At 40.7% G+C, this 23,882-nt stretch overlaps 1 protein-coding gene and 1 non-coding gene across 11 annotated transcripts in view; one reads left to right on the forward strand and one right to left on the reverse strand.

Annotated features, from left to right (window-relative positions):
* The window catches only part of ZMYND11 (zinc finger MYND-type containing 11), a 136,918-nt gene that overhangs the window by 57,125 nt on the left and 55,911 nt on the right, over positions 1–23,882 (forward strand). For 9 of the 10 annotated variants that reach the window (XM_039241624.1, XM_039241626.1, XM_039241623.1 and 6 more), the window contains exon 2: positions 2,106–2,240. In XM_039241624.1, the coding sequence (XP_039097555.1) occupies positions 2,125–2,240 (116 nt within the window). In that variant the 5' untranslated portion in view covers positions 2,106–2,124. Of the gene's footprint in view, positions 1–259; positions 405–2,105; positions 2,241–23,882 lie in introns of those variants that run through there. The other variant, XM_039241625.1, reaches the window with a different exon arrangement.
* Positions 8,510–8,614, reverse strand: LOC120238068. Its single transcript, XR_005530136.1, has one exon. It is a non-coding gene; the product is annotated as a U6 spliceosomal RNA (small nuclear RNA).

Consider the following 23,882-nt stretch of genomic DNA (forward strand, 5'->3'; position numbering starts at 1 on the left):
ACTTGGTTGTTATGCATATAAATAGTTACATGCGCTGTATGGTGTTATTTTAAAACTCTAGCTTTGGTGTTACATTTTTTCTGTAGTCCTGAATACGTCATTCTCAATTTTTCATGTGTACTTAGAAAAAGTGCAAGTTAAATCACGTTTACAGTATCATTACTTAACTACCTTTAAACCCTTTGTTACATTGTCCTGTTTTACTTCTACATGTCATAAACCTACTGAGATCTAACAATTCTATCTTTGCTTTAAACAGTTATCTTTTAAAGAAACTAAGGAAGTTTCTCTGTGTCCCCCACGTACCTGCCGTCCCGCAGTGTCCCTTCCGCTAGATGTAGTGCCGCTGTGCACATTCTCCCCGCACGTATTTTGGCCCATGTTGGTCTTCTCTGGCCTTACAGGTAGTATTTCATGTATGTGTCAAACTTCCTCTGCCAGTTTTAGGCTTTTTCTGGCAAGGGCTACAGTTTTTGCATTTTTAGATACCTCTATGTATCTATCTAGCACACAAAATACTATTTTTAAGTATGTAAGTAGGGTTGAAATTGTGTTCTTTTGACGGAGCGTCTGTATAACCTGACAAGATGTAGTACCACAGTTCACCATTAGATGTCACTCTGTAACATGCATTACATTCTTGCCAGAAAATTTCTTACTCTAATGCTTGTCAGATTCAGAGAGTTGGTGTTTCCTAACAGTGCACTTACACTGTTACGTAGTGGTTTCTCTTTAAACACACATTTATAAATTGTAAGTGTTACTACCTTTTAGTTCTGTCTCTAAGTCTGTACTGAACCCTGCTGATTTTCCTTAGTTTTAAAATTTGAATGCTGGCTTTATTTTTTGGTTATTCTCCCTGTGGAGCAAAGTCTGCAAATATTAAAAGTAGTGGTGGGAAGAAGTAGGATATTCAGGAATACCCTCAAACGTGTTCAGAATTCTTCTGTTAGTAATGCAATTTTGAAAAATACCTTATTCCAGAAGGCTGACCCCATACTCATGGGCAACTGCTAGTTTTGTTTGGGTTTGTCACAGAAAGAGGGAGAATGGACTTGGCTCCAAAGAGAAATGTGGAGGCAGAGAACGCGGAGACATGTAGGTCTGCTGGCCAGTCCTGGAACACGAGAAAGTGCCAAGAATGAGATTCCTTCACTCATTCTCCACCCTTGTGAGATAGGAAAGGTCTGGTTGGGGCGGGCGCTGTGGGGGCTGATGTTCACTTTATGCCTCAGGGCGGCCAAACACTGAGCCATGTGCCGATGTAGGGATCAGTCGTCTCAGGGCCGAGGACGCTGCTGACAGTCCAGCCCCTCTGTGCCGAGCGGGGAGTCCGGCTGTGCAGTGAGCCTCTCCCGTAGCACTGTTGCTCCCCTGTGTCCCCCGAATACTTGGCAGGACGCAGACAGTGACCATTTTCCTCATGTCACTCAGAATGTTGAAATTTGAATGCAACAGTGATGTTGTTTCTGAGTGATACAATGAACAATGTCCCCGCCCCTGCCAGCCCAAGCGTGTGAACGTTCATGAAAATGGGGATCCACCCATGTCCTCTGGGATACCAGCTCCCAGCCTTTCACACCTCGGCCAGAAATAACTATCTTACAGTTTCTGTTTATGGTTTCATTTGAAGAAAAAAAAAAGAATGTTTTCATTTGTCAATATGGCTTTATAAAATTCAAATTTTAAAAGCCTGAGTATAATAAAGTACGAAAGAATAAGGACATTTGAATTCCATTTATATTGATCTATCAAATTACATGCAATATAATATCAAAAAGTGACATTTTATGTTATACTTTTGCTTTAGAATGAAATACTCATTTTTTGATGTCTTAGTATAGGATGATTACTTGCCCTTATTGGGAAGACTCTTGGTCTTAAAATAACATTGTGTATGAAATAATGAAGCGAATGACAATTTTTATGAAGTAATTGGTAATGTAGGTGTAGAAAATACAGTAGAAAGGTTGTCATATTCCTTATACTACAGTAGTGTCCTCACCAGGAGCCAGGACATGCTGAGACTGTTACTCACTTCTATTGATAGAGATGCATCTTGTAATCCATACCTTTTTCCCTTATGTTTTTGTGTATTCCTGCAGTTAAAGAAGTGAACAGGTCATGGCACGTTTAACAAAAAGACGACAGGCGGATACGAAAGCTATCCAGCATCTTTGGGCAGCCATTGAGATTATACGGAATCAGAAGCAAATTGCCAACATTGACCGTATCACAAAGTGAGTAAATTTAAGCAAAAATATCCTTGTAAAGTTTCCTATAAGATTTTGGGGGCAAAAGGTCCAAAAATAACCTATTTATTATGTTCATCAACATAGCAAAATAACAGTCACTTTTTGCCTCATATATAACTTGTTAGAAAGACAATACAGAAGCATAGATAACTTGAGTTTAGGTGTTTTGTAAGGAAATATTAGAGAGGTAAAATACCAGTGTGTTCTTTAGTTCTCAAAGATTTTTTTAACTCTTGGGAACAGATCTTTAAAGCCTTTTTATCAAAAAGGCTTTGCTTTTGCACAGACTGTCTAAAAGCACTGACTCTTGAGCGTTCCCTGTCACACACGCTGGTCCCTAGCCCACTAACCAGGACTTCCTGACCATTTCATTCTGTATTTTGGAAATTACATTACTTTGGTACACCAAGATTCAGGACAGAAAATTATCAGACTACTTTATGAATTCTCTACTTACATGTTATATACTAATTATAAAAGAGTCTTCAAATGGAACTTGATTTTGTTCATTTGTTTCTCTGAGTAGTTTTAGGGGAATAAAGCTAAATTCATCTTTTTAAAAATGGTTGAATGATAACTTTTTGGTAATTTAGATAGAATTTATTTTCATACATTCCTTAGATGCTATGTGTAAAGATGGAAACAAGTGATTTACAAAAGTTCGTTTAGTGAAGTACTTGTTTTTGCCCTTATTAATAAGTAACAAAATTGAGTACCATATATTTTTGTCTCTTACCTACATTCTGTTAGAGATTATAAAGGCTGCTCGAGAGGGCGGGGCCAGAGAAGGGGAAAGAGCGATGCTGTCCGTTGCTCTGAGTCTGTATTTAAAGGTGCCACGTATACACACCCTAGCTCCTGGAGGCCACTAGAGAAAAAAATTCGGTAACATTTGTAGGGAAAATAAGAATAAAATAAATTGCACATTATAATTAGATTCAAATGAGTATGTTTTTATAAAAAGTAAATAATTTGGGCTATGTTACAGTATATAAGTTACAGTGATATGGTATTACCATAAAAACATGTTTTCAAAACCTCAAGAATAAGAGCCACACGTATTTTCATGTCGTTGGGTTTTTTAAAAACATAGTTTATTTTAAAAAAATAAATAAAAACATAGTTTATGTATATTGAAATTACCTACAGAAGAATGTGGAGATAAGATACTGCTCTTTGGGCTTAAATTTTAAACTTCAGGCCATCCAAGCTTGACAGAACTGTTGCGGTATCGGAGGCGCTTCCTCCGCCCTGACCTGGCACCTGCCCCGGGAGCCGTGGAGGCATCTCCTGGTGCCAGGCGTCCATAGTTGGGCCACGAAGGTTGCCACTAGTTGGTGGCGGTGGGTGCAGGTGCCGCACAGGTGATGTAACATCTGTGTGCACTTGCGTGAGAGAGAAGAGGTTCGTCAGCAGGAGCTCAAACCCGTCCCATTCTGCATTAGGGATTCTTGATAAACATTCTCTTCTCTCCCTTCTCCGTCAGCAGCACAGCGTTCAGGCGGCCAAGGCTGACTTTTCTCCATGGCCTCATGTCCATAGATCTTAAGATACATGTGAATAAATGTATTCAGCTACCAAAAAGTACTGTTTTATTGGTCATCTAAAGATGAAAAAAAAACAAAGAAAATCAGAGGGTAACTGTTTAAGAGTGGTGGCCGGTGTCTCTTCTGCCTTGTCTGAGAGGATCCTCTTCCTTTCTGTTATGGGCGTACTTGATGGTACAATGAAGAACCAGGCAGTACTGTTTCAGTCACAGCCTGTGTGTCATTAGTTTCCTACTAGGCCATCAGCCCTGAGGAGGAGCTGTCTGCGTGACTGCCTGGCCTGCTGCCTTAGCTCCTGGGTCGAGCTGGTGTCCTTGTCACCACCCTGGCCAAGGCAGGTTGGGAGAAGCATTGCCCTGTGATAGGAAGGCAGGTGCCTGTTCTGTATTCTAAATAGGAAAATACTTTTCAAGTCTTAGATTAACTTAAAATCAAGTTGCTCCACTTAGTTACAGTGGAGCCTGAACATAGACTTACCTTTTAATCTTTACACATATGGGGAATTACTGACGGCTGTAGCAGAGTTACTGTGACGAAGAGGGCGTATGTAGTCACCAAGGTCCTTCTGTGTTCTGTCTGGTGACGAACTCCATTCTAGGAATGGAAGCTACATAGCTTCAGTCAACACTTTTGAACAGTTTTGGGCTTTGGGATCATGGCTTTTTATCATACATGGAAGCCTGGCAGACCCTAAACACTGTAGTTAACGTCTGTGTCGTGTTTCAGTTCTGCTTGTTTTTGTTTCTATTTGAAAATGTCATTAAGATTGCCTCCATCTAAAGGTTTTCATTCATCCTTGTTGTTTTCCTTTGCCGTTTATTTATTGAAGAAACTGGTTCATTTCCTCTTAGGTTTCCCATAGTCTGGCTTTTGCCAGTCGCATCCTATGGTATCTTCGTTTCTCAGCATTTTGTGGGAATTGGCAGGTGTTCTGGACGCTTGGGTGGGGTAGGACTCCTTTGTGGTGGCGGGTGACCCTACCAGGAGGCCGTATGCCCGTTTCTCACGTGTGAGGTTGGTAGCCTTGATGTACCGCGAGTAGTGCCAATACCTCCTTAAGGATTACCAACGGGATTACTTCCGTAGGGATGTAAATGTGCCATCGCGTACTGTGTGGCAGCCCCGTGGCGTGTGCGTGACCAGAGGGAGAATAACTGACTCTTGGCCCTTGTTTGCCAGTTTTTAAAATGGCATCCTCTCATGGTAGCCAATTAGTTTCTTTTTTGAGTGCCATTTGGAATTCATGCATTTAAATACTTTTGATACATTTCAGTCCATTTCTGATAAAATCCTTATTTATGCTCAAGTTTTTCCATCTTTCACCAGTTGGAGCCTCTCCCCATTGACTCCTGAAATGGCTTTCTGCTTTTTTGTGCAAAGGATTTTTCAGGCTCATTTTTTTTACACCCTTGGAACCATTGATTTCACCAGGAGGGCTCTGATTTCCTTCACTTAGAAATTGTATCTCAGAAGCATGTCTAGCCCTCATTGTGCTCACTGATGCTTGGCTGGTCTTTCCAGGCCTTTTAGGGGACAGAAGAAGTATATATAATTGTAAGAGAAAAAAACGCCTTATGAATGCATACTGATATTTTCCATTTGAATTTATGGCTACTAGTTTTTCCCAAACTTTTCTACCAAAAATCTTTCTTCTTACATAGCAAGGACATCATGAAGTGTAATTATTCAGTTGTTTTATCCAACATTATATACCAAGCTATTGCAGAGTAACCACACCAACACTATAGCCAATAGTATGTTTCATGGAAACCATTTAAATTACTTTACCTGTTGTTCTTAAACAATCGTACTGAATCTAACCTGCCAGAGACGAGAGCAGTTACATGTTCTTTCTTCCTCACAACTGCCATTTGCTCTTTGTCTGCAAACAACCATTTATTTCATGGTTACCACCAGCCCTTCTCTTGGTGCCACGGTTCATTCTCTGGTAGATATTCTTTACTCTTGTTCCCCAAGTTTTACTGAGATGTGATTGACATGTAATACCGTGTTAGTTTACAAGGTGCACAACATAATGATTTTGTGTTTGTGATCTATTGCAAAACGATCACCATGGTATATTCAGTTAACATCTGTCGCCTTGTTTTTCCTGTGATGAGAACTCAGATCTGCTCTGTTAGCACCTCTCAAATACATAGTGCAGTGTTATTAACTGTAGTCAGCATGCTGTCCATGACATGCCTGGGACTTCCGTTTATCCTAAAACTGGAAGTTTACAGCATTGGCCTCCTTCACCCATTTCACCCGCCGCTTGCCACCACCAGTCTGTTCTGTTTCTGTGAGTTCAGTCTTTTTAGATCATACGGTGTTTGTTTTTCTCTGTCTGACTTCCTTCACTTAGCATAATACCCACTGGTCCTTCCACATTGTCACAAAATGATAGGATTTCCTTTTTTATAGCAGAATAATAATTCCCTTGTATATACATTCATCTGTCGATGGGCACTTAGGGAGTTTCCATGCCTTGGCTACTGTGAGCATTGCTTCAGTGAACATGAAGCACACGTATCTTTTTGAGAGACTGATTTCATTTCTTTTGGATAAATACCCAGAAGTGGGACTGGTGGATGGTATAGTAGTTGTGTTTTAATTTGTTGAGTAGCCTCCATGTTGTTTTTCAAAGTGGCGTAACCATCTAGGAGATTCTTAAGGCTTCGTGGGAACTGATTTTCAAGTTCTTGCTGGTTCTTATCAGTTGGTTGCAGCCTTTTTTACTGGAAAGTCAGTTTGGCTGGGTATAAAATCCTTAACTTCTGCTTTCTTTCTTTAGGGTTTTTATAAGTTATGTATGTTGGCTTAGAGAGCCTCTCATGGTTGCCATGCACCCTAGGATAGAATCCTGTGCTTCTTTACCAGTTTCTTTTAATTATCTCTCTCAGTTTTTAAACAGGTAGTGTTCTGCTCAAAAAAGTAGTAGAAAAGGAATTATAAATGAGAGAATCACTGTTGAGATTTATTGTATATTTCAAGTATTTAAAAAGTGTAATTCACAAACTTCTTTAACTATTATATGGAATGGAGAGTACTTTCACCAAAGGAGTCCTTCTGAAAGCAAAGTGGAATTAAGTTTGATTTTTAATTACTGGTGAAGCTGTCCCTCTGATTTTAAAGTGCAGGTTTATAGATTGGATTTCGTGATAATATAAAATCCCATAGTTCTCATTTGGAAGCTACATAAACACAGATAAATCTTGACCTCTCATTAAAAACATTTTACATTTTTATGAACCAAAGGATGTTTTCTAATGTTTAGTCATCATAAAATTGAAACAAACAAGTCACTTTATCATAAAAAATGAAGTGTAGTAGTCACTTGAGATGAAGATAAGCACAGACAAGGGTAGCTTCTCTTTTAGTTGAAAGGACTAGAAAGGCTAACTTCTGAGTGGTACATATGGATTCATAAATTCTATGAAATTTGAATAGGTGTTGTGAAATTAAAGCTTTGAAATGTTTGATTACTAGTATTTATATGAAACAAATATTTATAATATTTTTATGCTTAAGATCATAAAATAAGCTCTTGTTTTATATTTTTTAAGTTAAGGAACAGAGATTAAGAGTTGGCTAAGCGTTTGACTCTTGATTTTTCAGCTCAGGTCATGATCTCGCAATTCGTGTGCGCATGCTCTCTCTCTCTCTCTCTCTCTCTCTCTCTCTTTCTTTCTTTCTGTCTCTCTCTCTCTCATAAATAAAGAAATAACTTAAAAAAATTAAGACTCCTATGATAACAAAATCAATAACCAGTGAAATTTAGACTTTTAATATCTGAGACTCCCAATATTATTCCTAATTCATTTTCATGTTATTTTTCTAAATGTCACCTATATTTTAATTGTCCATAAAAGTAAGTCACATGTGTCACTTCTGTTTCCTCTTAAATCCAAACATACTATTCATATCTAACTTGGATAATTATAACGTGGCATTGGAATTTTCTAAGTATTCTAAGTAGTTGTAATCGAAAGACCTGCTGTTGAAACAAGCCTAACCTTTATGTTCACCTACATGTTCCAGCGTTATGGGCTGCTTAGTGCTGTTGAGAGAGGTCGGCTCACGTTTGCTCCCTTCTGGGAAACGCAGGTGGTCTGTGCTGCCTTGAGCACCTGTGATTGCCTGTGTCCTGAGGTGACTGTGCTGTGGCTAATGGGACCAAACTGACCCTGGGCTGGTAGATTAGTCTCATTCAAGTTCATGTTTCAGGTTAGGGCATCACTTAATTACATATATTGCTTACTTTAGGGTCAAACCCCAGTTATAAAATGTGACCTCTGGCCTCTTATGACATGTTTTGAATTGAAATGTGTGCGTTCTCCTGGAGTCCTTCCTGTTGATATAGTCAGACATAAGCCTGCACTGCAAGTCTGTGTGCAGGCTGCCTTTGAAGTCACACTGGGTACACTCTCTACTCGCTTGTTTAAAATTAACTTATGAAACCTCTAGCAGCTATTACGTCATAATTTTGCTTTGTTTCTATGTCAATTACTTTTCTGTCTTTGGTTTTTTTTTTTTTTTTTTGGTTTTCTGTTTGTTTTTTTTTTTTTTTTTTTTTTTTTTTTTTTTTTTTTTTNTTTTTTTTTTTTTTTTTTTTTTTTTTTTTTTTTTTTTTTTTTTTTTTTTTTTTTTTTTTTTTTTTTTTTTTTTTTTTTTTTTTTTTTTTTTTTGGGCGGGGGAGGCAGACAACCCAAAAGTATGGAAAGTTTCACAGATTGGCATGTCATCCTTGCCTGGAGCCATGATAGTCTTCCATGTATAGTTCAGGTTTAGCACACATGCTGTGGAAACAAGCACTCTGTCCACTCTCTCATTGGATTTGCTCAAGAGGAAGGAGATGGCCCTTGCCTACTACCTCAGAAATTAGTTACTTTGAAAAACTGCCATTTAATATTTGGGTCTGGATATAATCCCAAGAATTCTTCCCGGAAATACTAACTGCATACCCATTTCAATCTACAGCGGTTTATTCTTTATTGCATTTCTTCTGTGATAGCAGATTGGCAGGTTAACTTTACTTCCATTACCATTATTATTTTATCTTGCATAATAACAGCCTTGCAGAAGAAGTAACTGATTCTGAACAATGGTAATCCACAATTCCACAGTGAACTTTCTCCTGTGTTAGAAATTCTTGGGGGTACCCCTCTTGGCTTGGATTATTGGCTAGCTGTTTTCATGGTTGACATTTCTCTGCCATTCTGTTAAGGAAATGGACAGACAAGGCACAGAAAAGTATAAACAACCATTAAAGAGTAAATTAATGCTACCAAGTAATAGGAGAGGCCTCCCACACAGAATAGGGCCCAGCCCCCACATACTGGCTATACGGATTAACAGCACGCCAGGCCTTCATCGGGGAGGGGAGGGGGGGGCTGGTGTCACTGAAAGTTAGGAACTTGTAGAAGGTGTGAGATTAGCTGTGCCTGGGACGTTGGGTAGGATTCAGGCAGAGTCAGAACTCATGGACTGGAAGGCTTTTAGGGAAAGGAGATGAGAAGGCAGAGGGCCAGACGGAGGGCTGCTAAGTCCAGCACTGAGGTTTTTATCCTATAGCTAGAGGGGAATAGTGAGTGTGTTTGGAATATGGAAATACAGCAAAATACACTCGTTTTTCCCTCCCCAGATAGATCGAATATTCCTCTTCAATATTATGTGTGTACGGGTTCTTCCCAGCTCTGGCCTGGTCTGAGCCTTCCTCATACCTTGCCTGTGCAGTGGCAACAGGTTCCTAAGTGGGCTTCCAGCTTCCCGCTCTTGCTGCTGTCTGCTTCCTCCCATCTTTGGAATCAGAGAGGTTTTTCCAGAACACTGTTTAACCACATGCTGCATGATTGAAAGCTTTTTTCTGGTGTCCATGAAGCCCAACCAAGTTGTTGGCTTGTGCCAAGTTGTCACTATTTGGGCCTTCCTCTCCCTGTTAATCTGCTGCCAGACCCTCGGATCTTCTGTGCTGCACACGGTGCCTGGATGCTGGCTCCTCCGTCAAGTCATGTTCCTGGGAGGCTGTTCCCAACCCCTTCAAGTGAATTTAAGCCTCATGTCTTATCAGTATTTTTCTATATTTTAGATCTGATTATATTCTTCTTAAGATCCTCTTTTTGAGGGGTGCCTGGGTGGCTCTTTTTTAGGGGTGCCTGGGTGCTAAAGTAAGTGTCCGACTTTAGCTCAGGTCATGATCTCGCTGCTTGTGAGTTCAAGCCTGCATCAGGCTCTGTGCTGACAGCACAGCCTAGAGCCTGCTTCATATTCTGTCTCCATTTGTCTCTGCCCCTCCTCTGGTCTCTCTCTCTCAAATATAAACATTAAAAAAAATACTGTTTTATTTCCCCATTCTGCACAAAGTGCAAATACCTGCAAAGGGCATCTGTGTGAGCCCTTCGCAGTTAGACCCTAACTGCCCTCCTTTCCGTGCCCTGCCGCTCGCCACTCAGGCTTCCATCTGATGAGACGGTTCTCCACTGTCTGAGCACTCTGTTATTTTGATACTTTATTTTGTATTTTTCCTTCTTAATAGACAAAACATACCCTTTTAAGATTCAACCAGATATCGTCTCATGTGAGGTGTTGATTCATTCTTCACTGTAACCAGCCCCATTACCCTTGTTCTTTTCTCACATAGTGATATGTGTGAAAATCAGTTTTATTATGTATTATAGTCTCTTATTATTTAAAGCATTTCTACTTCCTGTGCTGACCGTGAGCACCTTGTGAGGGTAGGGCACACCTCTTTCCTGCCTTTAGATCTTAGTGTGAAGCACAGTAGCTAGGAAAGGAACTGGGAAAGGTTTCTTAATAACTTCATTTGCATGAGCTGAAGATGTAGTTTCAAGGAGGCTTAGAATTGAGAAGAGAGCACAGCAGTTCTGTGCTACTTCATAGGATTTGTCTCTCTGAATTCTCCCCACTGGTCCAGGAGGTATGTTTTCTATCACCTTATTTTGCTGATGAAGATCTTGAGACCCAGGCCACTAAGATCTGGCCTAAAGCCATGGGTTGTTGCTCGGAGAGGAGAAATATGAATATAGATCTATTTGATGTGGCAGTCCAAACTTTTAATCTTTCATTGCTTCCTTTTGGTATTTGGTGGATCTACATTTGTATCCTTGCGGGTGCTGAAGATGTTAATTCACTGTCAGGACCATGTGCTTCCAGTTATCATGTAACAGAAGCTCCGGATGTTCAAATTAGCCCTGCTTTATGGGTGAAGAACATGAGGCTGTACAAGCAAATTATTTGTCCAGTTTGAGTGTTAGGAATAACCTTTCTTCAGAGTGCATTCTAAATTTTTAAGTTCATTGATGAAGGATCTATAAGGGTGTTCTTTAGGTTTTATTTTTATCCAGTACAGTATTAAATCTATCTATATAATTTATGTATTATAATATTAAAAAATGTATGCCCATTTATAAAGCACCTAGTGGCAGATCATTGTTACTATGTTTTATTTTTTATTGTGGTAAAGTACACATACATATATTTTATAGCCTTCAGCATTTTTAAGTCTACAATTGGGTGGCATTAACTACATCCAGACTGCTATGCTGCTGTCTCCACCGTCCATCCCTGTACTCACAGAATTTCTGCACCCTTTAGTCACTAAGTTCCCACCCCCCCTCCCCCAACCCCTGGCACCCACTGTTCTGCTTTAACTTTGTGACAGTGACGACTCTACATAGACGTAGAATCATATAGTATTTGTTTTTTTACAGCTGGTTTCCCACAGCATAATGTCCTCAATATCACTCTCTATCTTTTCTTTCCCTTTAAGGCTGAATAATAGTGGGTTGCCTAGAGGGTGCTCTGCACCACATTTGTATCTAGGAGTTGCTTCCATTTTTTTTTTTTAATTTTTTAATGTTTTATTTATTTCTGAGAGAGAGAGAGAACAAGTGAGCGAGCAGGGGAGGGTCAGAGAGAGAGGGAGACACAGAATCTGAAGCAGACTCCAGGCTCTGAGCTGTCAGCACAGAGTCCGATACGGGGCTCGAACCCACAAACCGTGAGATCATGACCTGAGCTGAAGTCGGATGCTTAACCGACTGAGCCACCCAGGCGCCCTGCTTCCATGTTGTTGGCTTTTTTTTTTTTTTTAATTTTTAAGTGTTTTATTTATTTCTGAGAGAGCGAGCGAGTGAGAGAGAGCGAGAGCGAGCGAGTAGGGGAGGGTCAGAAAGAGAGGGAGACACAGAATCTGAAGCAGGCTCCAGGCTCTGAGCTGTCAGCACAGAGCCCAATGCGGGGCTCGAACCCACGAACTGTGAGATCATGACCTGAGCTGAAGTCGAACGCTTAACCAACTGAGCCACCCAGGTGCTACCCCCCCCCCCCCCCCCCCCCCCCCCCCCCCCCCCCCGCTTCCATGTTTTATATTCTTGTGAGTAATGCTGCTCTGGACATGGGTGGACAGATCTCTTTGAGACCCTGCTTTCAGTTTATTGGGGCATATTCCCAGAGGTGGAGTTGTGGGGTCATAAGGCAATTCTTTTTTAATTTTTTTGAGGAACCTCCATACTATTCTCCGCAGTGGCTGCACCAGTTTGCATTCCTGCCAACAGTGCACAAGGTTCTCTTTTTTAACATTCTCGCCAACACTTGTTATTTCCTGACTTTTATTTTAGCCCTTCTGACAAGTACGAGGCGCTATCTGATTGTGGCTTTGATTTACATTTCCCTGATGGTCAGTGACTGACATTCGACATCTTTTCACGCTTATTGGTCGTCGTTGTATTTTTGGAGACCTGTCTCTTCAACTTCTTTGCCCATTTGTGAATCAGGTTGTTAGTTTCAAAGTTTTGTATCTATTCTGGATAGTGATTGCTCACCAGGTCCACGATCGGCAAATGTTTTCTCTCAGTCTGGGAGTTGCCTTTCTGCTCTGTAGACCGTGTCTCCTATTGTATAAAACTTTAGGATTTTTATGAAGTCCACTCTCTTTTTTCTTTTGTTGCCTGTGCCTTTGGTCACATCCAAGAAATTGCCAAATCCAGTGTTGTGAAGCTTTGTGCTGTGTTTTCTTCCAAGAGTTTTGCTGTTTTGGGCCTTACCTTTAGGTCTTTGATCCATTTTGAGTTAATTTCTGTATATGCTGTTAGGGAGGTGTCCAGCCTCATTCTTTGTGTGTGGAGATGCAGTTTCCCCAGCTGTGTGGTTAAAGACTGTGGGTTCCCCCTTGAGAGGTCTTGGCCCCCTTGTCAGAAACCCTTTCACTATATATGTGAGGGTCTCTTTCTGTATTCATTAGTCTGTATGTCTGGTTATGCCAACGCTACGTGGTTTGGTTTCTAGCTTTGTGTAGTAAGTTTGAAATGAGTAATTGTGAGTCCTTCAGTTTCTTCTTTGCTATTTGGGGTCCACTGAGATTGCACATGTTATTTTAAGATGGGTTTTCTATATTAAAAAAAACTTTCATGGGGATTTTGATAGGAAATGCACTGAATCTGTAAATTGTTTTGGGTAATAGGACATTTTAATGATACATGAATTCTTCCAGTCCACAAACATGGGATGTGCTTCCATTTACGTCTTTAATGTCTTTCAGCAGTGTTTGGCAGTCTTCATTGTGCAAGCTTTTTCCCCTCCTTGGTTAAGTTAATTCCTACGTAGTTTGTACTTTTTGATGCTATTTTAAATGGAATTATTGTCATAACTTTCTTTTCAGGTCGTTCACTCGTTGTGTATAGAAACACAGCTAAATTTTGTGTATCACCTTGTAACCTGCTACTTTCTGAAATCATTTGTTAGTTATAATAGCTTTTTTATGGCATCTTTAGAATTTTCTATGTGTAAGATGATAAAATCTACTGAGGTCATTTTACTTCTTATTTCCAATTTGGAGGCTTTTTATCCTTTTGTTATCTAAATGCTTAGGCTGGGATGTCTATGTTTACCGGCAGTGGTAGAAGTGGACATCCTAGTCTTGCTCGGGACCTTACAGGAAAAGCTCTCGGTTTTCACAGTTGAATATGATGTTTGCTCTGGGCTCATCATCTCTGGCCTTTGTTACGGTGAAGAGGTTTCTGTCTGTACTCAGTTGGTTGAGTGTTTTCATGATGAGAGGATGTTTAATTTTGTCAGACACATGTACTAAGATGCCTCCTTTCATTCTGTTAATGCGGTGTCATTTATGGTTAAGTGCACGTGTTCCATCGTCCTGCATTGATAAAGCACCCAGTGGTAGAGCATGATTATTAAAAATTTTTAGTGTAAGTAAACTAAATAACCATATTGCAGGACACTTGGAAAATAGGAAGCCGAACAGTCACCTATATTTCTCTGTCCACATTCAAGTAAGAGACCCATTTTGATCTATTTCTTGTCATTTTTTCCTATGCTTGTGTTTTCCTGGACATTGATTAGCCTTGGACCATGGTGTTCCTTGGTCACCATAAATTGTTATTGGTAGCAGGCGTGTGGTATTCCAGTGCAGGAAGTGGGGTGGTGGGACACTTCCGCGGCACACTGAGAGGGGGCGAGGGGCATGCAAGGTAAACATGCACTGTGACGTTGAGATGCTTTTAATGTATTTGCCTTCCAAACAACCACAAGGGGTTGACACTACTATGTTATTTTATTGATAGGCACTGTGAGATGCAGACAGGTTAAGTAACTAGTCCAGTGCCGTGCAGCTAGTTGATGGTAAGAGCACCTGCTTGCGCCAGGGTCTGTGTGACTTTACAGGCCCGGCTTCTCCCACTGCATTTGCTCTTACCTGCACACTTCACTTTTCGAAGTCTTCCAGTTGTACAGATATGTAGTAATGCAAATATGGGGTGTAAGCATGGAGGGATAAATGGCAATTAGTGCAGGAATCATGGTTTAGAACATATTTGGTGCCAAGCCCTGGGGTGAGCAGGTCATTCCAACCCTGTTGCTGTGTTTGATCCCCTGTGTGCTTTTGTCATCGTGCTGCTGTTTTTCTGTCCTCGGAGGACTTGGGTGTTTCCAGCATTTATACTGTGTTCAGCAGTCTCCTTAAATTGTCATCTTTCTGCCTGCTTTGAATGATTTCTTCACAGTGGTCACCCAGGTTGTCCCCAGCTTCCTTCTGCCACATACGGCCCTCAGCGCTCCAGTCCTTCACCCGCACAAACATGACGAGTCCATTAGTGTGTCTGTCTAGCAGCAGAGTCCCTCTTGGATTACAGGATGCATTTGTACCTGCTCGGCTACAGTCTCGAGAGGACGCCCCGGTCCGCAGGGTACAGGGTTCCATGCCCACGTTTCCGCTGCTGCTTGCCACTGTCCACCTGCCCGCGTGCTGTCGCTGAAAGATTTTAATTTCTTTTTTTTTTTTTTAATTTATTTATTTCTGAGAGAGAGCGTGAGCATGGGAGGGTCAGAGAGAGAGAGACACAGAATCTGAAGCAGCCCCAGGCTCTGAGCTGTCAGCACAGAGCCCGACGCGGGGCTCGAACACACAAACTGTGAGATCATGACCTGAGCCGAAGCCGGACGCTTAACCGACTAAGCCACCCAGGCGCCCCGAAAGATTTTATTTTCTATTTCTGTATTCTTTCATGAAATTAGGCAGTGCTTGGTGTTCTTCAAGGTGTAGGCCTTTACTTGCTGTGGATGCCCCTGCTTATTTTCCCAGTGGGGTATTTGTCTTTTCCTGTTGATTGCAGAACCTCCTGTTCTTCTAGACATTAATTCCTTTATACACATTATACTTCATAAGTGTCTTTTCTTGTTCTGTTGTCTGTCTGTTAATTTTTCCTATACTGTTCTTTGTATAGTTCGCTTTGAACAGAGAATTTTGATTTTGAGGCTATCATATTCATTGTTTTCGGCCTAATGTTTTGTGCTTTTGTAATTTTATTAAAGGAATCCTTCTTAATAAGGCTGCAAGAATATTCTGGTGTATTTTCCTTCATTAACTTTATAGTTTTACCTTTCAAAGTTCTTTAATCCATTCATTTTTTTTTTTTTTCCCCCATGTGGTGATGGGAAAGGGTCCACTTTTGGTTTTTATTTTTCTCTTAGTGAGTCTGTCTCCCCTTTTGGAATTTAAGCTTTAGCATGAGAACTCCAGTACATATTCAGGGTCTCGCGCTTTGCGTGTTAGCAGCGCTGTGGTTGGTTTGCCCTCTTCCTGCCACTTTGTGAGCATCGTAGTAGGTGAGGGTCTATTTCTGTTTTGTGGATCGGCGAATGCCAAGAGCCAAAAAATAGGAAGTGGCACGTGGCATTGCCTCATTCACGTGGTTGCTGAATGTTGAGTGACTGTGGGCTCTTTGCCTGCAGCCTGTTTTCCTGTGCACAGAAAGCTTGAAATCTTCAGTGGACCTGTACTGATTGCTGTATTAGCTCTCCTGTTAACTAGCGGTGTTTCTGTGAGGAAGTCCCTTTCCTTCCTTCCTCTGCAAACTGATGCTCCTCTGTAACCCCAGAAGGTCGTCACATCCCCTGAAGTTCCTTGCCTCCAGCCGCAAGCAGCCCCGATCTGCTTTTCACTGCAGTGATTAGCTTTGCTTGTTCTAGAGTTTTATAGAAGTAGAATCACACAAGACATTCTTTTCTGTGATTGACTTGATTTCTTGTTCAGCATGTTTTGAGGTTCACTTGCTGTGTATATAGGGAATTCATTGCTTTTCATTGCTGGGCAGTGTTCCAGTATATGGATATACCACCGTTTCATAGTCTATTCACCTGCCGAGGGACATTTAGGATGTTTCCCTTTGGGGGCTATTATGATAAAAGGTACAATGTGCTCTCACGTGCAAGTATAGATGTTGTATGTTGGGATAAATGCCTAGGAAGGGAGTACCGGTACTGGGGTAGGCGTGAAGAGTGCTGTTGTAGTTGTGCTGGTACGTGTGAAACAGACCAGCCAGGAGAAGAGGGGGGAGGGGGACAGCTTTTAATTTGTGTGTGTACATTGTATTCATATGTGTGTATGAAGTGTACACTGTGTACTTTATCAGGATGTCTCGTGTTCCGCATTTATTTTGGGGACAGTTAGGAAAAGGCGTAAGCACAGTAAATAATAGAGTAAGGTTGGCTATTAGGTGGAGACAGGAGGAAAGGGGAAGGGAAGGTCAGGACGCAGTGTGGGGCCAGGAAGAAAGCTACTGCGGGAGAGTTGTCCACGACGCCCCACGCCTTGCGAACGGCGTGTTACCGATCTGGCCGTCAGTTTTCTAGTCGCTAAAACAAGGGGAAGCCTCAGCTTCTAACGATGTCAGTGATGGAGCCAGTTGCTGAGGTGAACACAGCCATTTCTATCAGAACTAACACCAGAAAGAGATTATTCTTAACGTTTTCATAAAGGTAACCATTTTATGTCCATTGCAAAGCTCATGTCGGTTGGCAGAGGCTCCCTGTGTTGCATAGTTACAGGCCGAGGCCTCAGGTGCAGTTCTAACGAAAAGGCCCTTGTTGCATATGAGAGTGAGCCGGAAGGGCGCCCGCTGCTGCTTGTGCCATTTCCAGCTGTGGAGGGGACCAGGCCTGGAGCTGGCAGCACGCTTCGTGTCGCGCGTGAATCCCGTGCTGCCCCCGAGCCGGTCGTGAGTCGTGCAGCCCACATAGACGCGGTTACTCACTGCTGAGCGACGTTGTCAAAAGTTGGTCAATTTGGGGACCTGCTGATTTAATAATAGAAAAAGAAGGAGTATGCTGTAAGATGTATAATTCGTCATTATTGAAATTGAGACATTTGAATGTAAATTCTTTTTTCCTTTTTATATAATGGAACTGGTGTCAACAAGAAAGTAAGTAGTGTGTGTGTCACAGGAAAAATGTGTTTTTTTCCTCCAAATCAAAACTTTGCCTCATATTTTTAAAGTTTCCGTCCAACTGTAAAATAACCACAGATTTTACTTTACTCATTTTAATTAGAGTCCTGGCATAAATAATGAAGTAATAATTTACAGTGTGCTATTTGGGGTAATTAAAATGGAGCAATTCTTTTTTTTTTTTAGTGTTTGTTTATTTTTGAGAGACCTAGCATGAGCAGGGGAGGGTCAGAGAGAGAGAGAGAGAGAGAGAGAGAGAGAGACAGAATCTGAAGCAGCTCCAGGCTCTGAGCTGTCAGCACAGAGCCCGGCACCAAGCTCGAACCCACAAACCGTGAAATCATGACCTGAGTCAGAATCAGGAGTTGACACTTAACCAGCTGATCCACCCGGGCGCTCCTAAATTAGTTTTAACTAGTTCAGAAATGAAGGAAATTAAGATTCAGAGGTTTTGGTTAAACAGGAATTCTGAAAGGATGTAGAAAGTGTAGCACATTTCAGCTCTCTGTTGGCTTCTCCCCAGAGTCACTCTGGAACTCCATGATGAGTAAACGGTTGTCTAGTATTGAGCAGGAGGGGCGGACATGGGGAAGGACTTCCATATTCTGGTCCTGGACCTGCAAAGCTAACAGAGGCCCGCGTCCTGTGCGTTTGCCGGCTCCTGTGCGGCAGGGTGCGCGTGAAGCAGACACGCGGCTCGGGGTGACCCGCCTTCCTCTGGTTAGGTGCTGACCACTCTAGATGCTACACAGACATGGGTGTGTGGTGCTTGTGTTGTGTCCTGGAGCAGTCCCACACCTCTTGTGTCGTCAGATGTTTTGGCTCTTCTCTCTTGTTCCAGAGATCAGGAGATTAGACCAGTGTTCATTTAAATTTGTATTTTAAGATCCTGGTGTTCTTGGTGGAGTCTTTTCAGCCCCACTGAAAAGGCAAGAGCACATGCCTCAGGGCAGTTCTGGCAGGTGCTAGGTAGTAAAATTAGGGGCAGGACCAGCTATGTCCAGATTTGTCCAGATTGCTCAAAACAGGTTTGTCATATTTTGATCCAGATGAAGGATTCTAGACCCTGTGGTAGCTGTTTGTAAGGGACAGGATGTGTGTTCATTATGTCTTTTCATTGATAGAAGACCTGTCATATTGGGTCATTTTTATACTGCTTTTATCAATGTGCCATTTCCCATTATGTGCATTTCCAGCGACATGATACAAGTGGCTGATTGTTGAGATGATTATTAGAAAGATTAAAGGTAGATAATCACTTTTAGAAAATTATCACTTGTGAGATTTCTTTTGTAAAAATGTTCTATCAGCAGTGGCTCTTTACCACTAACTGTATATAAATATTTTTGTCTTGGAACTTGCAGAATTACCTTGGGGGAGATCACCCACCTTAGGGTTTTGAGCCTGTTGCTTGGATGCACTTGGGGGCTGAGCAGCATTTGAGAAGTAGTACCCTACCAGAGACTTTGGGGACAGACTGCAGGAAAGGGAATGAGTAAGACGGGGAGAATTAAAACTTACTGAGAAACTCCAGAGAAATAAAATATAACATTTAAGTATTAGGCATTTATGTACTATTTCGTGATTTATGCTAAGTGAAGCCAAAATAGGAAACTAGTTGGCCACTGTCCGTGCATCTCAAACCCAGTTTGCTAGTTTTGCTGATAAGTCCCTGTGATGGGTCAGCAGCATGTAAGAAGCTGAGAGGCCTGGCGGGACCTTAACCTGGATCATTAACACAAACATTTTCATGTGGAGCAAACCTGCTTGAAGACCTGAGAAAAAGAATGATGTACTGGAGCCCTTTGTTGTACTTAAGGTCCTGCACACAGCAGTCAGTTCTGGACTCTGCTCGTAACTAACACAGGCCAGTCTTAGCCTCATCCGTGTCCTTGCAATGGCTTATTACTTAATCAACGTCTGCACCTCTCGGACTCCTTCCTCAGTGAGAATCACTGTTGTTTTAACAGAACAAAGTAAGGAGTTGTTCACGTCTAGGCCTTTATGAGCTGTGTTTATTGACTCTTGCCAACTCACTGGTGATTTCTGTCACAGTAAACACTAACTGAAGGTATTGCATTGCTCGCTAAGCTTTGGACGTGCTCTGTAGACCGCACACACAAAAGGAGCCCTCCAGCACAGTGTTGATAGGTACGTATTTAACCTTTGTTCTACTTGGTATGTCATTTTGCTATTTCATTGTTTCCTGTTTTGAGTTTTCTTACTCATAGATTTTGCCATCTTAATTTTATGTGTTTAAAGCTCTCTTTTCCTTTGTTTCTTCTATTGTTTTAGTTTCATACTTGGCCCCCTAATAAAATATAAACACTTTATTCCAGTTCATTCTTATTTTTACATTATACTTAAATATTTGATTTATTCAGAATTTATGGTACAGATGTAGATTATTTTTATCCAGATTGCCATTTAGTTATTTTACTATCACTTGCTAAATATTGTTAAAATTTCCCTTCTTTTGTAATGCTTGCCTTTCATAATAAGATTTTTGTGTACTTGGACCTGTTTCTAGGTATTCTGATCTTTTGTTTGAATGTTTTTGTCCAGTTTTTGCTTTGTTTTTAAATGGTTGGTACTGTCAGCAGTAATAAAATCTAATGCCAACCTCATTATTGTCACTTTCTTAATAGAGTATTTGATAATAATTTCTGTGGGGCATAATGAGTCGTTACTCATTTTTCCTCTTGATACATTTTGATGATATCCTTTCTTTCATGTGTGGATGGTTTTTAAGCTCATGAAGTCCTATATTGAGACATCCTGAATTTGGTCCCTCAGACAGAAAAAAAGGACTGCATTAAGTCTGTAGTTTAAAGTGTCAGTGTACTACGTTGTACATTGTTAATTATGACATTAAGAAATGTTTCCCTGTCGGGGCGCCTGGGGGGCTCAGTTGGTTAAGTGTCTGACTCTTGATTGCAGCTCAGGTCATGATCTTATGGTTCAGGAGTTTGAGCCCCGCGTCAGGCTCAGTGGTGACAGTGTGGAGCCTGCTTAGGGTTCTCTCTCTCTCTCTCTCTCTCTCTCTCTCTCTCTCTCTTTCTCTCAAGATAAATAAACTTAGTTTAGTTTTTCTTTAAAAAATGTAATAAATTTAGTTTTTATTTTTTTAAAATTAAAAAAATTTTTAATGTTCATTTTGTTTCTGTGAGAGACAGAACATGAGTAGGGGAGGGGCAGAGAGAGAGGGAGACACAGAATCCGAAGCAGCTCCAGACTCTGAGCTGTCAGCACAGAGCCCGACCTGGGGCTCGAACCCACAACCTGTGAGATCATGACCTGAGCCAAAGTCGGATGCTCAACCGACTGAGCCATCCAGGTGCCCCAGTTTAGTTTTTCTTAAAAAAAAAAAAAAAGTTTACCTAACAGCTACACTTAGTTGTATATATTTGCAATATATACAAATATTACATCGCTATTTTGTGTACCTGAAACTGTTAAAGGTGAATATTATTTTAATTTAAAAAATTTTTTAAAGGAAAAAGTAATAACTTTTGATAATTGTACTTTTTTACTTAAGATGTTAACGTTAGGTACATCTGGGTGAAGCATATGTGGGGACTGTACTATTTTTTGCAACTCTTCTGCGAATCTAAAATAAAAGATTTAAAAGGTGACGTTGAAATTCTGTTACTCATTTTTATATCCAAGAAGCATTTATCAAGTGGCAATTTTATGCAAAGCAGTATCTAAAATAATTTTTCATCTCCTGACTTTCTGGCTGCATCTGCAGATAGTTCAGCAAATGGGTACTGTGTAAGGCCTTCACAGGAAGTAAAAGTACCTATTTGAAAAAGATTCCAGTGCTAATGTAACAGCTTACTTGTTCTTAGCCTTTAGATGATGCTTTTAGATGCATGCTAATCACTTATTCTTTATTCTAAATTGCCTAAACCCAGACTTCCCATTGAGAAAACAAAAGCCCTTCCCTCAGAGCTGTTCTGTTCCCAGGCCGTGCTGGGAGGAAGCACTCTCCTGCATGGATGTGGTTCTTGTGTTCTTGGGGTTCTAGTGCTTCACCCCTGCCTTCCCCTGGTCATCTTGTCCCTGTGGAGGGGGCTTCCTGAGTCTACCCCATGTCCTTCCTCCTGTGCCCTGTGTGTACCCTGATTCCCCCCTGGACTGGAACAGGCGTCTTCAGCTGACTTGACGTCTCTTTCAGCCCAACACGCTGTCGTCACTAAAGAGAAGAAAACCCTTCCTGTGTCTTACTGCATGTTTTATAGCTGGGTGCGTGTGAGTATGTGGTGACACTCAGTGGATTAAAAACCATCAAGGAACAATAAGACGTGATGCCATTCTTGTTAAAACAAAACAGCAGACTGGGACTGGAAAAGAATTTTCTTAATAGGACGTAGCTGCCAGTATCCTTAGCAAGCAATCATATTTGTATCAGTTACCCTCAGCAAGTGTCATGTTTAATGGTGAACGATTATAATCCTTGCAAACTCTAAGAGCAGAATACCCACTGTTAACAGCCCAGTAGTGTTGTGCTAGGAGTCCTGGTCAACACAGTTAAAAAAAAAAAAAAAAAAGGGCAAGTTTAAAAGACTTAAACAGAAATACTTTTATGAGACTTTAGCAAGGTTTCTCAGTATATACTAGCAACCATCAGCCAGAAAATAGTATATAAAATAAAACCCCTTTTTCAAAAGAAACAAAAAAATGGCAATACTGAGGGAAAAAAATCACAAAAAGCATGTAAGAATTTTAGGGAGAAAAATGATAAAACTTTGTTAAAGACATAGAAGATACAAATGAACAGATATACCAAGTCTGTCAGTTGAAAGACTTAGTATTGTATTTATTCTCAAATTAATGAAAATTTCAACATTTTTCATGGATCGTGGCAAACCGACTTTAAAATCATTATGGATGAATAAATGTCCAAGAGGAGCCAAGATGAGTTTGAACAGAAAGGAGGGGACTGCCCAAGCTCAGCAAGCTTGTGTAGGAGGGGGGGGACTCTGAGGCACCGCTGGGGAGGTGGAAACTCTCAAAACCTGACTTTTAAAAGTAACAGCAGTCTTCAGCTAATAGGTGGACAAACAAATTCGGAAGAGGGGACTGTGGAAAAATGTCTTCCTACCTGTTTCTGAGCCACTTAGTTCTACTTGGAAGGACCCTTTCTCGACCATTCCTGGATCTACCTCGCTCTTATGCATGTACAGAGATGATTATATAATTGTTTGAGAAACTGGACCATATTATACCACGATTTTATCCACTAACCGCTTTTCTTTTTTTTGTTTTTTTAAATTGAAGTATAATTCACAAATAACATTACTTTCAGGTACTCACTATAATGATCCAGCATTTGTTGACCTGTGAGGGCTCTGCTTCTACACGAGTTTTGTGGGTTTTTTTCCCATATGGTATAGTACTGTAAATGTATTTTCTTTTTCTTCTGATTTTCTTAGAAACATTTTCCTTTTTATAGATTATTTGATTATAAGAATGTAGTATGTAGTCCATATAACATGTAGAATGTGTGTTAATTGACTGTTATTAGGTTTCTGGTCAGCAGTGAGCTGATTTAATTAGTAGTTAAATTTGGGGGAGCCACAAGTTCTATGTGGATTTTCAACGGTGCAGGGGTCGACGCCCTTAACCTTGGTGTTGTTCAAGGGCTGTATATACTCTGAAATAGTCGCCACATAGGTCTAGTTAACATTTATCACCTTGGATAATTAGAAAAAAATGTTTTTCTCGTGATGAGGATTTTTAAGATCTACTCTTTTAGTAACTTCTGGATATGCAGCACAGTGTCGTTAACTGCAGTCACCATGCTGTGCCTGTTCTCCCCCATGACATTTATTTTGTGACTGAGAGTTATACCTTTTGACTCATTTCACCCTCATCCCTATACCCCACCTCTGGCAACCACCAGTCTGTTCTCCGTATCTTTTAGCTTGGGGTGTGAGTGTGAGTGTGAGTGTGAGTGTGTGTGTGTGTGTGTGTGGTTTTGATTTGCATTCCCCTGATGATTAGTGGTATTCAGCATCTTTTGTGTACCTGTTGGCCATCTTTATATCTTCTTTGGAAAAGTTGTCTGTTCAGATATTTGCCATTTTTTAATTGGATTGTTTCTTTGCTCTTGAGATGTATATTCTTTATAGATGTTGGAGATTAACCCCTTGCCCAGATTTTTAAAATATAATATATCTTAGAACTTACATTATCCTAATAATAATACCACTTCATTTTTTAAATGATTATGTAATAAATTTTGGTATAGCTGTAATACAATTTAGCCAGTCCCCTAAGAGTTTTTTTACGTATTTTTTATTTTTTCATTTAATTTTTAT

Source organism: Hyaena hyaena, unplaced genomic scaffold (genome assembly GCF_003009895.1).
Source record: "Hyaena hyaena isolate Hyena2069 unplaced genomic scaffold, ASM300989v1 scaffold_197, whole genome shotgun sequence".
In the NCBI taxonomy this organism is placed as follows: domain Eukaryota; kingdom Metazoa; phylum Chordata; class Mammalia; order Carnivora; family Hyaenidae; genus Hyaena; species Hyaena hyaena.